Genomic DNA, 12,969 nt, shown 5'->3' on the forward strand with positions numbered 1-12,969 from the left:
ATTCAATCTTTCAGGCATGCATATTGTCCCCCAAGAGACAAGCCCACTCCAGCAAAGCCAATCACAACCAGGGCATGGGGAGAGCTCCAGACTGTCATCTGAGAGAGGGGCTTGTTCCTTCCTCCAGAGAGCTTGGACAAATGATCATTAATGTAAGCATCAGCTTCTTTATCTGCAAGGACTCCCAGGGAGTGAGTGAGTGAGTGTCACTAGTCATTGCTCCAAGCACATCCTCACAGAGCAGCCTGCTATGAGTCTGCAGAGTTCAGACAGAAGGGCCAAGGCCTGAGCAGTGCAGGGAAACAGAATGGGTAGGGAGGCATGGGGACTTCCACGTTCAGTTCGGGCCTTGAGTTTGCAATGGGAAGGGGTGTAGGAGTTTGGGTTGGCAGCAGAACCAGGAGAGTTTTCCTTGAAGGCCAGGGTGGGGCCAGTGAGGCTTAGCTCTAAGAAGCAAATGTCAGCCAGGCACGGTGGCTCATGCCTGTCATCCCAGCACTTTGGGAGGCAGAGGCGGGCGGATCACCTGAGGTCGGGAGTTTGAGACCAGCCTGGTTAACATGGTGAAATCCCGTCTCTACTAAAAATACAAAAATTAGCCAGGCGTGGTGGTGGGCACCTGTAATCCCAGCTACTCGGCAGGCTGAGGCAGAAGAATTGCTTGAACCCGGGAGACGGAGGTTGCAGTGAGCCAAGATCACACCACTGCACTCCAGCCTGGGGGACAGTGTGAATCTGTCTCAAAAAAAAAAAAAAAAAAAGTCATCTGCCTGGCTGGTCGCCCTCTGAGAATCTGGGAGACAGGGAGAGGATGTCAACTTTCTATATGCATGCAATAGTCCCCAGGGCAGGGGGCAGGAAACCTGGGTCACACTCCAGCATTCCTTGACTACAGGCTTGAGATGAGCACCTCCCTGCTCCAGGCCTGTTTCTTCACCAATAAAATGGGGCTGTCAACCCGTGATCATGGCAGATTATAATGATTACTTCCACATCCAGGTATTGGAGGGTGACTGGCTGCTTCCTCTAATGGCAAAAAGCCCCTCTCAGGAGACTGGCATTGGTGGGCACCAGGCTCAAGGGGCACCAGGATGGGTTCAGGGCTCAGAGGACCCTGCAATGATCCTTAAGCTGCCCAGATCTGGTCATCTCCCTGGCCCACTGAGAAGCAGCCCACCTTCCCCCCTGCCCCCTGAAGATCACCCCAGCTCCTCATCTTGGTGTTTGAGGGCCGCCCAGCCCTTTCCAGCCCTGGCCCTGTGTGAATAATGGCAGCTGTGTCCTGGTGACAGACCAGGTACTCTGTGGCGTGCTTCACTCTACCAGTTCGTACCTACTTCTGAGGTAGTGGTAGTCTTATTCCCATCTTACAGATGGGAACACCAAAGCATGTTAAGAGTTATTAAGTCACTGAAGTCACTCTGAGTGGCAGAACTGGGATTTGAACTCGGGCAGCCTGGCTCCAGAGCACGAGTGTCTGGAAACTCCCCTCCTGCTTCCTGGTCTCTGCCATCCCCAAACTCTTTGCTCCTGCACCCTCTGCCACCCTTAGCCTGCCAGCTTCCCACTCATTTGTCCTGTGAGGACCAGAGGTCAAGGCACTGAGCCTCCTAGGAGGCCTCCTGATTCCTCCTTCTCGGCACTCCCATGGAAGTGGTTGCTTATTCCTTTTGGATGTGCACCCACAAACTGCCTGTGAGCTTGTGGTGCCTCCTGTCCTGCTCCCACACCAAGAGCCCTCTGAATACTCCAGTGTGACAGCCATCTCTGCTGAGTGTCTTCAGGTCAGGGCCTCAGTGCAGAGCACCCTGGCGTGAACAGCTGTGGTCAGCCCAGAAGCACTGGCATGCCTCGGTATGGGGACAGAATTACAGGGGTGGGGACAGTCTATTCGTAAATAACTTTGGGAAACAAAGTTAAATGGTTTTTCTTCTTGGAGGATGTGGTGGCCATGATTCCTGTCTCCTGGTATTCATGTCCTTGTGTAGTCCCTCCCACATTGTAACAGAGATGGTTTGTATGACAAATAAGTATGGCAGAAGTGATGGTCTGTCACTTCTGAGATCTAGTTACAGAAGACAGCAGCTTAGGTTGGGCATGGTGGCTCACATCTATAACCGCAACACTTTGTGGGCCGAAGTGGGAGGATCATTTGAGCTCAGGATTTCAAGACCAGCCTAGGCAACATGGTGAAATTCCATCTCTACCAAAAGTATAAAAATTAGCCAGACATGATGGTGTGCACCTGTAGTCCTAGCTACTCAGGAGGCTGATGTGGGAGGATCACCTGAGCCCAGGGAGTTTGAGGCTGCAGCGAGTCATGATGGGGCACCTGCATTCCAGCCTGGGTGACAGAGTAAGACCCTGTCTCAAAAAACAAAACAAAACAAAACAAACAAACAAAAAAAACCCAGCAGCTTCACCCTTGCTGTTCTGGATCACTTGCTCTGGGGAAGCCATGTTGCAAGTAGCCCAGTGGAGATGCCCACGTGGCAGGGAACTGAGGGCTCCTGCCAGCAGCTAAGTGAGCGAGCTTGGAGCGGGTCCCCCAGACCCAGTCAAGACTCAGATGACTACAGCCCTGGCTGACAGCTTGATGGCAACCTCACCAGAGACCCCAAGCCAGAACCACTTGGCTAAGCTGCTCCCAGATTCCTGACCTACAGAAACTGTGGGAGATAATAAATGTTAGTTATTTTAAGCTGCTAAGTTTGGGGATAATTTATTATGCAGCAAGACATAATACACAGGACTTCTCAGAGCACTTAATATGTTAATATAAATCTCCAAGAAAAAAGATATACAATGCAACATTCCTCTTAGTTATCTGGCCAAGGAGACTTTCTTTTTTTGAGAATATTCTTCAGAAAGCTGATCTAATGATATGGCTCTGGTCCTACAATTCTATGTAACTTCTAACCTTGATTTTGTCTCATGAGCAAATCATTTATCCTTCCAGAACCTCAACTTTTCCCTTTTACAAAGTAGAAATAAACCATCTGCCTTTACATAAATCATTAATACAGCCCTGGATGGGCAGATTCTGAGCTATTTTTGGCTGGGGGGTGGGAAATAGCCTGTCGAGGTCCTAAAAGGATCTACTCACCATGGGGCTTCAGATGGTTCTGCAAGGTAGCAGGTGGGCTTAAGGCCCATTTCAGTCTTTGTTCTCCAGGCCATTTCCACAAAATGGTGAGAAATAGTGTCTTCTTTTAGCTTGCTCATAGCTCAAAGATGGGAGGCATGGACCTGGGCCCTTTCTAGGCTAGGGCATGAACCTCCTCCATGAGACTGGAAAAGCTTGTTCAGGATAAATGGCCAGTATATTTTCCCTTTCCCCACCGCTATCCCTACCCAATGGACACACCATAGCCATGGGCAGGAAGGAACAACAGAAGCTTCTCTGGTTTACTTAAGAGTAAATGTGACTTTCCTCCCTTTTCAATTCGTTCTATCTTTATCCAATAAAACATGAAAACTGAAGTCAAGTTTCAGGGTACACGATGGGTCAGAAATCCGCAGAAGCCCTACCTGCCCCTCTTCGTGAAAAGAAGACAGTTTAAAAAAAACTATAATGCGAATACTTTATTATCGAGTGACTGGTATTAGCTTTTTGACTGGGCATTAATATCTCAAAAACCATACACCAAACCCAGGCTTTTCCACCTAGCTCTGCTGTATCATTTTCTTTATATATATATATATATAAAAGTAAAGAAGAGGAAGGAGGAAGAGAAAGAAAATATATCTGTATTGAAAGAATTATAAGCCAAAGTGCGTCTTTCTTGTTTTGTCCATATACACACATTGCACCATACATAAATAATTACATTGTAAAAATGACTCCATAATTACAAGTATAATATATATTTCCATATAATATATAAAACTTTATATTAAATCTAGGTAGATGATATCTGGGGGATTTTGTCCGTGGGGGCTGTGTCTCTGGGCATCGGCCCCTCTAGAGGCCGGCAGGTGGCGGCGGCCGCGGCCTCCCACCCGCCCCTCCGCCGGGCCCGCCACTATCTGGGGTTGTTGAGGAGGATCTCCAGCCAGCAGGGGCAGGAGGTGATGAACTGCCGGGAGTAGCAGGGCCCCCAGCCCTTGGCGAAGCTGATGCGGACGCTGTTGGGGTCGTAGGGGCCGTCGGCGGCGTCGGGCTCGGGCGCATGCTGCAGGCCCGAGCGCTCGAAGTCGAACACCTTGATGGAGTAGCCGGGCGGCACCTTGCGAACGACCAGGGCGCGGCCTCCGGGCGCGTCCAGCGTCGGGGAGTTGACGAAGATGGGGTGCTCGCCGCGGTTGTAGGCCCACACGCCGTCGGGCTCCTTGCTGAGCAGGATGCCGAAGCCGATCTTGCTGCGCGTTCGCCGCACCGACTCGCTGCGCTGCTCCAGGTTGAGCTGGCCCAGGCAGAAGCCGCTGCCCTGAGGTAGGTCGTAGAAGATGCTGACGGCCTGGTCGTACACCGCGTAGAGGCGGCCCACGCGCGTCCGGTGCTCCCAGTACGCCACGCTGCACCAGTGGCTCGGCTTGGTGGCGTCCGGAGACATGCTGGCGTCTGCGGGACAAGCACAGGGACCGCCGCGTTATTCGGGGTGGGTGGGGGTGGGAGGTACCGGGGAGCGGAGGTGGGCTCTGGTGTCTGCACAGTGGGAGCTGGGTAAGGTTTCCAGCATTCAGCAGTCATGTGGGCACCGACTGTGTGCCAGGTTGTCCTCAGGAAATATAGCACACAACAGGACATCTCTTTCACACACACACAAACTCACACAAAGGAGAAAACAAAGGTTATGAGCCACAGAGTGCAAGCCAGAGAGCACCTGTGGTGTGCTAGGTGCTGTGGAAGCACAGACATGAACCCTGCATACCCTGCCCCTGCCTCTTCATGCTAGCAGGAGAGACAGATAGCTGCCTGCACGTCCCCGAAGGAGGGACTGATTGTGGAGCACCCATCACGGACCAGGAGTGGAGCGCTGTACTTCTTACTCTTCACAGTGCACAGGACTCACTTGGTCCTCATGATCACTCTGCAAGGGCGCCACCTTCTCCTCGTTCTACAGAGGAGGGCACCCTGCCAGGATTTGAATCCACTAGTCCAAGTCTCAACCTGACAGAGTAGGGTTAGGCTATTGGGGGATGGGGGGGGGGGTTGAAATCACCACATTAGAGGACTCAAGCACCGGGAGGCGAGCTGGGGTGGGGGGAGTTGCCCCAGGATCCCATCCGGCCTGGAGCAGCAGGATTCCTGTGGTGACCTTGTTATAAATACGACTGCCCGACTGCTCTCTGCCTTAGCTTTAGCCTCCCGGTACCGCCCACTTGAGTTGGCTTTCTTGGCAGGAAATGCAGGTTTTCACCAGAACTGCAGCCACTTCTGCATGGCAGAGGAGCTGAGGGTCCCTAAATGACAAAGAAAATGGCTCCTTAAGGGCTCTGGAGCTGCCCAGCAATCGAAGGTGTGTGCTGCTCCTCTCTGGGCCTCAGTTTCCTCACTGTATAGCAAAGGGGTAGCTAAGGTGTTACTGAAATCCCTTGTCACACTCTGACTCGGGCCATCTGTGTGTCTAGAGGAGTTTAACAATTTTCTGAGACCAAAGTTCAGACCAACACAGACCAGGGTGCTCCCTGCTCTCAGGTGGCCAGCTTCTCAGATTCTGACATCTGGCCTTTCCTTTGAGCTCACAGCTCTGAGAAGCAGGCTGGCACCTATAACTGCCCAGTGAGGTGACATGATTTGCCTGCCATGCCTGCTTCCACACAGGTCCCTGGCCTGGGCCTGTGCAGAGGGAGGTGTTCTGCTGGAGGCCTGACAGAGCAAAGCAAGGTGCTTCATGGCTGTTTTTCTGAGGAAAACTGATCAAAGTCCAACCAAATCCCAGAGGACAACACTTCTAACAGCTTTACCTGGGAGCCTGCGTGCGGCCAGCTCTGGCTGCCTTTAAAAGGCCTTGGCTTTCCCCTGCCTAGAAACCCCAGAAGAACACGGTGGCAGGGCCCTGACATCCCCTTACGTACTGGGAGGCCCAGCCAGCCACCTGGCAGGAGGCCGTCTGCCTCAGGGGCCTCCTGGAGGCTGACTGTTCTGCTGTGGCTTTGGGCTGGGCACAGGCTTCCTGAATGTGCCCCTTGCCCTGTGCCTGGCACTGAGTCCCAGACCCAGGTCCCCAAGTCTGCTGGTGGGTAATCCAAGTCCTCACACCAGCCCACAGCTTGGATCATTTTGCCTCAGAGTCTCCAGGGAGGCCTCTGATGCTTCCAGCTGATGGTCAGGAGAGGAGGAAGAGGTTCTACATCCTGCCCTTGACTGAACTGCCCTTAGCCAGTGGGCAATAGTGACAGAGACAGCTCAAGCCCTTGGGAGGTCACTAGGTTCAGGCACTAGGCCAGTCCCAGCAGATGGGCAGCTGGGAGAGCTGACTCTGAGCTCCAGTCACTCTACTCCAGTGCCCCTCTCCCCAGCCATCTATCTGGCATGGGTCTGGGAGCCCCCAAGGGCCAGAAAAGCAGCACCGTGCTAGTCTGGCCATGAAACTCCAGCACCCACACTGCCCACCAACCAACAAGAATTCCATGACTGTGTCAGGCACAGCAAGGTGGGGATGCAAAAAAAGCAATGCCTGGAGTATGCTGGGAGACAGGATGGGCAACGGCATCCATGAGTGCCTTCTGTGAGCTGGGCCCCTTCTTCACAACAGCCTCATTTCACCCCTGCTAGCAGCCCCTTCCACAGGTGAGGAAACTGAGGCCCAGGGTACACACCAGTGAATGCTGGGGCCGCCTTGGTGCCAGGCTACACTCTAGATGGGAGCTCTTCTCCACACTCCAGAGAGAGTTCTGCCTTGGCTCCTTCCTAAAACCTGCACACTGAACAAGTCCCGCTCCCTCCCTAAGCCTCAGTTTCCCTATCTGTAAGCATGACTGCTCTCATGGTCCATGAGTCCTAGAGGTGACTGTTTACAAGCTGAGGCGTCACTATCCCCACTCTTGGAGGATTCACTGAGGGAGGGGTCTCACTGAGGGAGGGGTCACTGCTGCACCTCTTCACAGACAAGGCTCTGAGACAGCTGCCCAGCCACTCTACCCGACCCATGGAAAAAGGCAGAGTCTAGCTGGGGAAGAGCAGGGGCGCAGGGGGCAGGGGGAGCGACTTTCTCTTTCCCAGCTTCCAAACCGTTTCTGGCTGGGAACTCTGGGAGGCTGAGGCAGGAGGCTCACTTGAGCCCAGGAGTTAAAGCCCAGCATGTGCGACAAAGCAAAACCTCATCTCCACAAAAAACGTTTAAAAATTAGCTGGGCATGACGGTGTACATCTGCAGTCCCAGCTACTCGGGAAGTTGAGACAGGAGTATTGCTTGAGCCCAAGAGTTTGAAGCTACCGGGAACTGTCATTGTTCTACTGCATTCCAGTCTGGGTGACAGAGTGAGACCTTGTCTCAAACAAAAAGAAAAAGAAAAAAGAAAAGAAAAGGAAGTTTTTCAATTCAAGGACAGGTGGGACTTCCTATCGCCCTCCTCTCAGTTCCCCCCACCCCAGCCAGGCCAAACTCACCCCATTTCCCTGCTCAAAACCCATGTCCCCAGCCTAGCCCCAGTGCGCGCTATGGTAACCTATGACGGGATGAATCCACAGAGCCGTCCTCAGGCCTTGCCTGCCCCAGCCATCCAGCTAAGGGACACCCAGGGCTTGAGCCAGGCCCCATCCCCTGCGGCTTCCTTGATGGAACAGACTGGGTTACACCTCATCAGGCCTGCGCTCCTGGCTATGTCTCCCAAATCCAGGGAGACAGACCGCCACCTCCGGGAAGCCCTCTCTGACCTCTCCTTCCTGGGGCACCTGAACTGCAGCCCCTCCTTTGTCCTTAACAGGCGTCTGCGCTCCTGGCCAGTGCCCCCAAGTTGGTCTACACTCTGACTAGGAAGGGGTGGGGTGGGTCTCCATCTATCCCAAGGCTGCATATTTTCTTTGGGCTCAAGCAATCCTCCTGTCTCAGCTTCCCGAGTAGCTGGGACCACAGATGTACACCCTCGTGCCCAGCTAATTTTCAAAAGCTCTTTTGTAGAGATGAGGTCTTGCTTTGTTGCCCAGGCTGGGATTAAACTCCTGGGCTCAAGTGACCCTCCTGCCTCAATGACTTTTGCACTAACCTAATAAAAGGGAAGGGGGCAGACAATAAAATACGTCCCAGTGCCTGGACATTGCCCCCACCCCCCACTCCACAGGGAATCCTGAACCCAGCTGGTGGGCTGGTGGGTTCAGGCCCTAGGGCATGGAAGGGTGGTGGGCAAAAACCAGGGTCTCTTGTCTGATCCAGAGGGTAAGCCAGCCACTCTCAGCCTCCCTGTCCCCACTCAGCTCTCAGTCCCCGGGCATCAGAGCTTGAGTATCCACTGACATTATCTTATCCAGTGAGACCCAACACTTCAGCCTTCCACAAACCAACACATTTTTTTTTTTAACAGGGGAGTTGGGAATGACACAGGTTGACCACTGCTTCATTTTTGTTTCTGTTTGAGAAATAGTCTCACTCTGTCACTTAGGCTGGGGTACAGCAGTGGCGCAGTCTCGGCTCACTGCAGCTTCGACCTCCCAGGCTCAAGCGATTCTCCCACCTCAACTTCCCAAGTAGCTGGCATTATAGGCACATGCCACCGGGTTTTGCCATGTTACCCAGGCTGGTCTCAAATTCCTGGGCTCAAGCAATCTGCCTGTCTGTCTCCCAGAGTGTTGGAATTACAGGCATGAGCCATTGCACCCGGCCTACCACTGCTTTATTTTGCCATGTACAGACTTATTTTCTAACTTATTTTTATTTCTTTCACCATGGACCAATGAAAACTTAGTCTTGAGACTGGCCTGTTGGGACCACTAATGGAGTCCAATAATCTGGTGTCCCAAAGACAGCATCCTGGGAGGCGTCGAGGGACTTGCCCAAGGACACACAGCAGTGGGTGGCAGACCTAGGGCCAGAACTTGAGAGCCCAGAATTCTACTCTAACCCATGCCGCATGGTCCACAAGCTTTCACAGTGAGACTGTCCTAAGGCTGCCACCACTGACTGGATATGTGGCCATCGATAAACTGCTAAATGTCTCCAAGACTCAGTCACTGTATTTGCAAAAGGACTGATTCAATAATCAAGTGCCCCACTCACACACTGTCCATCTCTGAATTTTCTAGACACTCCGGCAAAATCAAGTGGGTGCAGAAGGAAGGAGCTGCCTTGTTTATGGGCTCCAGTGTTGGCCTTACCCTTCAGAGGCCAGGGATCTTTAGTGGGGTTGGGGGTCATGGCCCAGGGTCGCCGCCATGGAAGGTCTCAATAGGACTGTGGACAAGGCCCTTTGCAAACTGCAAAGCACTTTACAAATGTTAGGGGTTAGCCCCTAGCCTGGTACCTGCAGTGAAAGAGGTGCCCCGTGAGTGAAGGAATGGAAGGATGAAGCAATGCATGTCTGAATGTCTAGAATGAGCCCTGCTGTGGCTCCATTCTCTCACACACATATGTGCATTCAGATTTCATGCAGTGTGTCCAACACAAGCTGACATGCTCTCTGTGACACCATGAGTGAGAAGGTAGGTGCCCCCTAACCCATGGTCCCTACTCTGTACTTCCCACAGCTGCACGGCCCCTTCACCCTGTGCCTCTCAGTCACAAGCCTGGGCTGCCACTCAGGTGAGGGGACAGTCTCTTACAGAAGGATCTTTTTCTCCTCGTGGCTCCTAGGCTGTGGTACTGCCATCTCCCACGGCCATCAGCCTAATTAGGAACCAACTCTTTAATTGCAAATAAATACCGGGGAGTCAGACCCGAGTGAACAACATCAAAGATGACCGAGTTCTGACCGAAACGCCTGCTCACTGCCCCCTGCTCAGGGCCTGGCCTAGTTCCCAGCCAGACTCTGGGTCCTGCTGGGAGGGTGCCGGGGGAGGAGGAGAGGCGCTGTGTCTGGGATGGATCTGGCAGAGTGGCACTAGCCTGGGAGGAGTCCTGCCACCTGGCCCTGATCCAGCAGGTCATCTCCCTCCTCTGGCCTCAGTCTTCCCATCTGAACAATGAGATCATTACTCTCTCCCCAGCTCTAAATTTCTGTGATTTAGTTAATGTTCCTAGGACTAGCAGCTCTAGTCCTAACCACCCAAACCCAGAAACCAGCTCAGATATCTATCAACAGAAAACCAACAAACAAAAACTAGGAACATCCAGCCAATGAAACACTACTCACCAGGAAAAAGGAACAAGCTACTGACACCTGCAACAAGGTGCGTGAATCTGAAGGGCATCCCATTGAGCGTGGGAGGCCAGACACAGAAGGTTCGTGGTGTATTTCCACCGAGACAAAACTCTTGAGAAGGCAAACTAATCTACAGCAGTGTAAATCACAACAGTGGCCAGGCATGGTGGCTCACGCCTATAATCTCAGCATTTTGGAGGCTGAGGCGGGTGGATCACCTGAGGTCAGGAGTTCGAGACCAGCCTGGCCAACATGGCAAAACCCCGTCTCTATTAAAAATACAAAAAAATCAGCCGGGTGTGGTGGCGGGCGCCTTAATCCCAACTATTCAGGAGGCTGAGGCAGAAGAATAGCTAGAACCTGGAAGGCGGGTGCTGCAGTGAGACAAGATTGTGCCACTGCACTCCAGCCTGGGCAACAAGAGCGAAACTCCATCTCAAAAAATAAAATAAAATAAAATAAAATAAAATAAAATAAAATAAATCAGAACAGTGGTTACCCCTGGGGAGAGGGAGACAGCTGGGAAGAGGCACAAGAGAACTTTCCAGCATGATGGAAATGTCTGATTTCTTGATTGGAACCATGGGAACTTGGGCATCTGTGCTGTAAAAAGCCACACCCTGTACACTTAAAGAACCGTGGATTTCATTTTAGGTATGATACCTTGAAAAAATTAAAAAGAAGAAAGTGGCAATGTCCTGTAGCTGTCCTAGAGTGGCCCCAGCAGGGCTCCACAGTGGCCCAGGGGACAAGCCCTTTTCCCTCCCGTGGCAACCACATTCCTGCCACCAGAGGGTGGTGGCTGTCTGTGCCGAGGAGGAGGAGGTGACTGGTCCCAACAATAGGCCTTCTCCCCTGCACAGAAATCCACCCCTCCGACGGCTGGCATTCTTTCCTCTACGCCTCTCTGCCCAGGGAGGGTGCTGCGAGCCCAACATGTAATTTTGTGGGGGTGCAGGGGCACCAAGGGAGCTGACTGCAGTCTGAGGGAGGCGGGGAGTGCTGAAATCCCAAGAAAAGCCTTTAGCTTCTTCGAATCAGCAGTTTTCTGTCAAAACAAAGGGCAGGAACGTTCCTGTGTGCTCCCCCGTGGGCTGCAAGCTCCAAGAGCCTGAGCATAAACTGCAGCCTGCTTTCTTCCTGCTTCCCCCTTTCCTTTTGACCAGACTGCCTCAGACTCAGCCATCCCCTAAAGGAACCAGTGTTGTGCCCAGCTTAGACTCAAAGGTTCAGGGCATTCATGGGAGGCTCAGCCCAAGTCCTCTGGGTCTTCAAAGGTCTGGGTCAGCAGGGGACCAGGTGGTCCCTACTCCTTCACCTTCCAAGTCTTTGCTGCTGCTTCACACACACCTGGGCCATAGCAACCTCCCTGGCTCTCCCAGGGCTAGACGGAAGGGGCCTGCTCAGCACCTCGTTGATAGGCCTGAAACAAGGGCAGACAGGCCCAGACCCTATCGAGAGTGAAGAAGAGATACTCAAAAGTCTCAGAGGCCAGAGAGGTTAAGTGACTTGCCCAGGGTCACCCAGCAAGTTGGTGGCAGAGCTGAATAGGGGCCCAGGGCTGGCTTTTCCAATCTCCTTTGCACAGGGCTGCAGTGAGGCCTCCTGCCCTCCTGGAAAACTCCTTTCTTCTGTCCCATGTCATGCCTGTGGCTTCAAGTTCCAGTCCAACCGGCAGCTTTTCATCTGTGGCTCCCAGGCCTGGGAGTAATTACGTGGCCCTGCATCTGGTTAACCTAACACCCCTTTTAAAGCCTTGTTTGCCCATTAGATAAGTAGTTTTTGTTATCAAACTTAGAGGGAAAAAGGAGTTTCCACTTAACTCTCCTTTGTCGTTTTAAGCTGCAGAAATGGCTTCAGGTTTTGCAGCAAGTCTCGAGATGCAGCATTAATTAGAGGCTCTTTTTCTTTTCTTTGTGAAGGGAGGGGAAGACCAGTTCTTTATCCACCGGGCTCCGGCAGTAAAAGCAGAGAAGGAATGTGCACAGGGCCATGTTAATGGTCAACAGCTTAGAACGAGCCTCTCTGCTGAACTCTTTCCAAAAGCTGGGCCCAGCTGACAGGAGTTTCCTCTCATTCGCTCCCACCCACCCCTCCCCACCCCCCACCTCAGCTCCAGCACCTTTGGCTCCTAGAGGAAGCCGGGCTTCCAAGGGGAAGTTCCTAATCGGTCATTACATCACGGGCGGTCTGGCCACCACTGCAGCCTGCCTGCACAGGGCCCACCTCAGGGGCTCTTTTGGCGGCTGGTCTCTACGCTGGCCACCACCCTCCAGACAGCTGCTCAGCTAGTCGGCTGAGGGTGGAGGGATGCCCCTAAGACAGGGAGCGTGATGGGAACAGGAGGGCAGCATGACAGAACCAGGAGGAGGGAGACTGAGGAACATACCGTTCACACGGCCAAGGCGCAAAAACAGGCTCAGAGAAGTAAAGTGACTTGCCAAGGTCAGAGTGGAAATGAGTGACACAGCTGGGACCAGGATGTCTCCTGCATAGGGTTAAAAGCATGGACTAGGGAGCAAAGGTGCCTGCATGTGAATCCCAGCTCTGCCACTCAGAGCTGTGAAATCTTGGGCTTCACCTTTCTAGGCCTCAGTTTCCTAACCTGTAACACAGGGATGCAATCAATGGTTACTTCATCAGGGTGTTGGGATTAATTTCAAGTGTGTCAAATAATGCCTGGCCCAAAATAGGCATTGCATAAGTTAACAGCTATTATGATTACTCATA

General features: G+C 52.7%; 1 protein-coding gene across 1 annotated transcript in view; it reads right to left on the reverse strand.

Annotated features, from left to right (window-relative positions):
* Nucleotides 1-3,570: 3,570 nt before the first annotated feature.
* Nucleotides 3,571-12,969, reverse strand: part of SMAD6 (SMAD family member 6) — an 81,443-nt gene continuing 72,044 nt past the window's right edge. The window contains exon 5 of the mRNA XM_017851061.1: nt 3,571-4,564. Coding sequence (XP_017706550.1) covers nt 4,026-4,564 — 539 coding nt within the window. The 3' untranslated portion in view covers nt 3,571-4,025. The remainder of the gene's footprint in view (nt 4,565-12,969) is intronic.

This window comes from Rhinopithecus bieti, unplaced genomic scaffold, assembly GCF_001698545.2.
Source record: "Rhinopithecus bieti isolate Rb0 unplaced genomic scaffold, ASM169854v2 scaffold_31548, whole genome shotgun sequence".
NCBI lineage: Eukaryota > Metazoa > Chordata > Mammalia > Primates > Cercopithecidae > Rhinopithecus > Rhinopithecus bieti.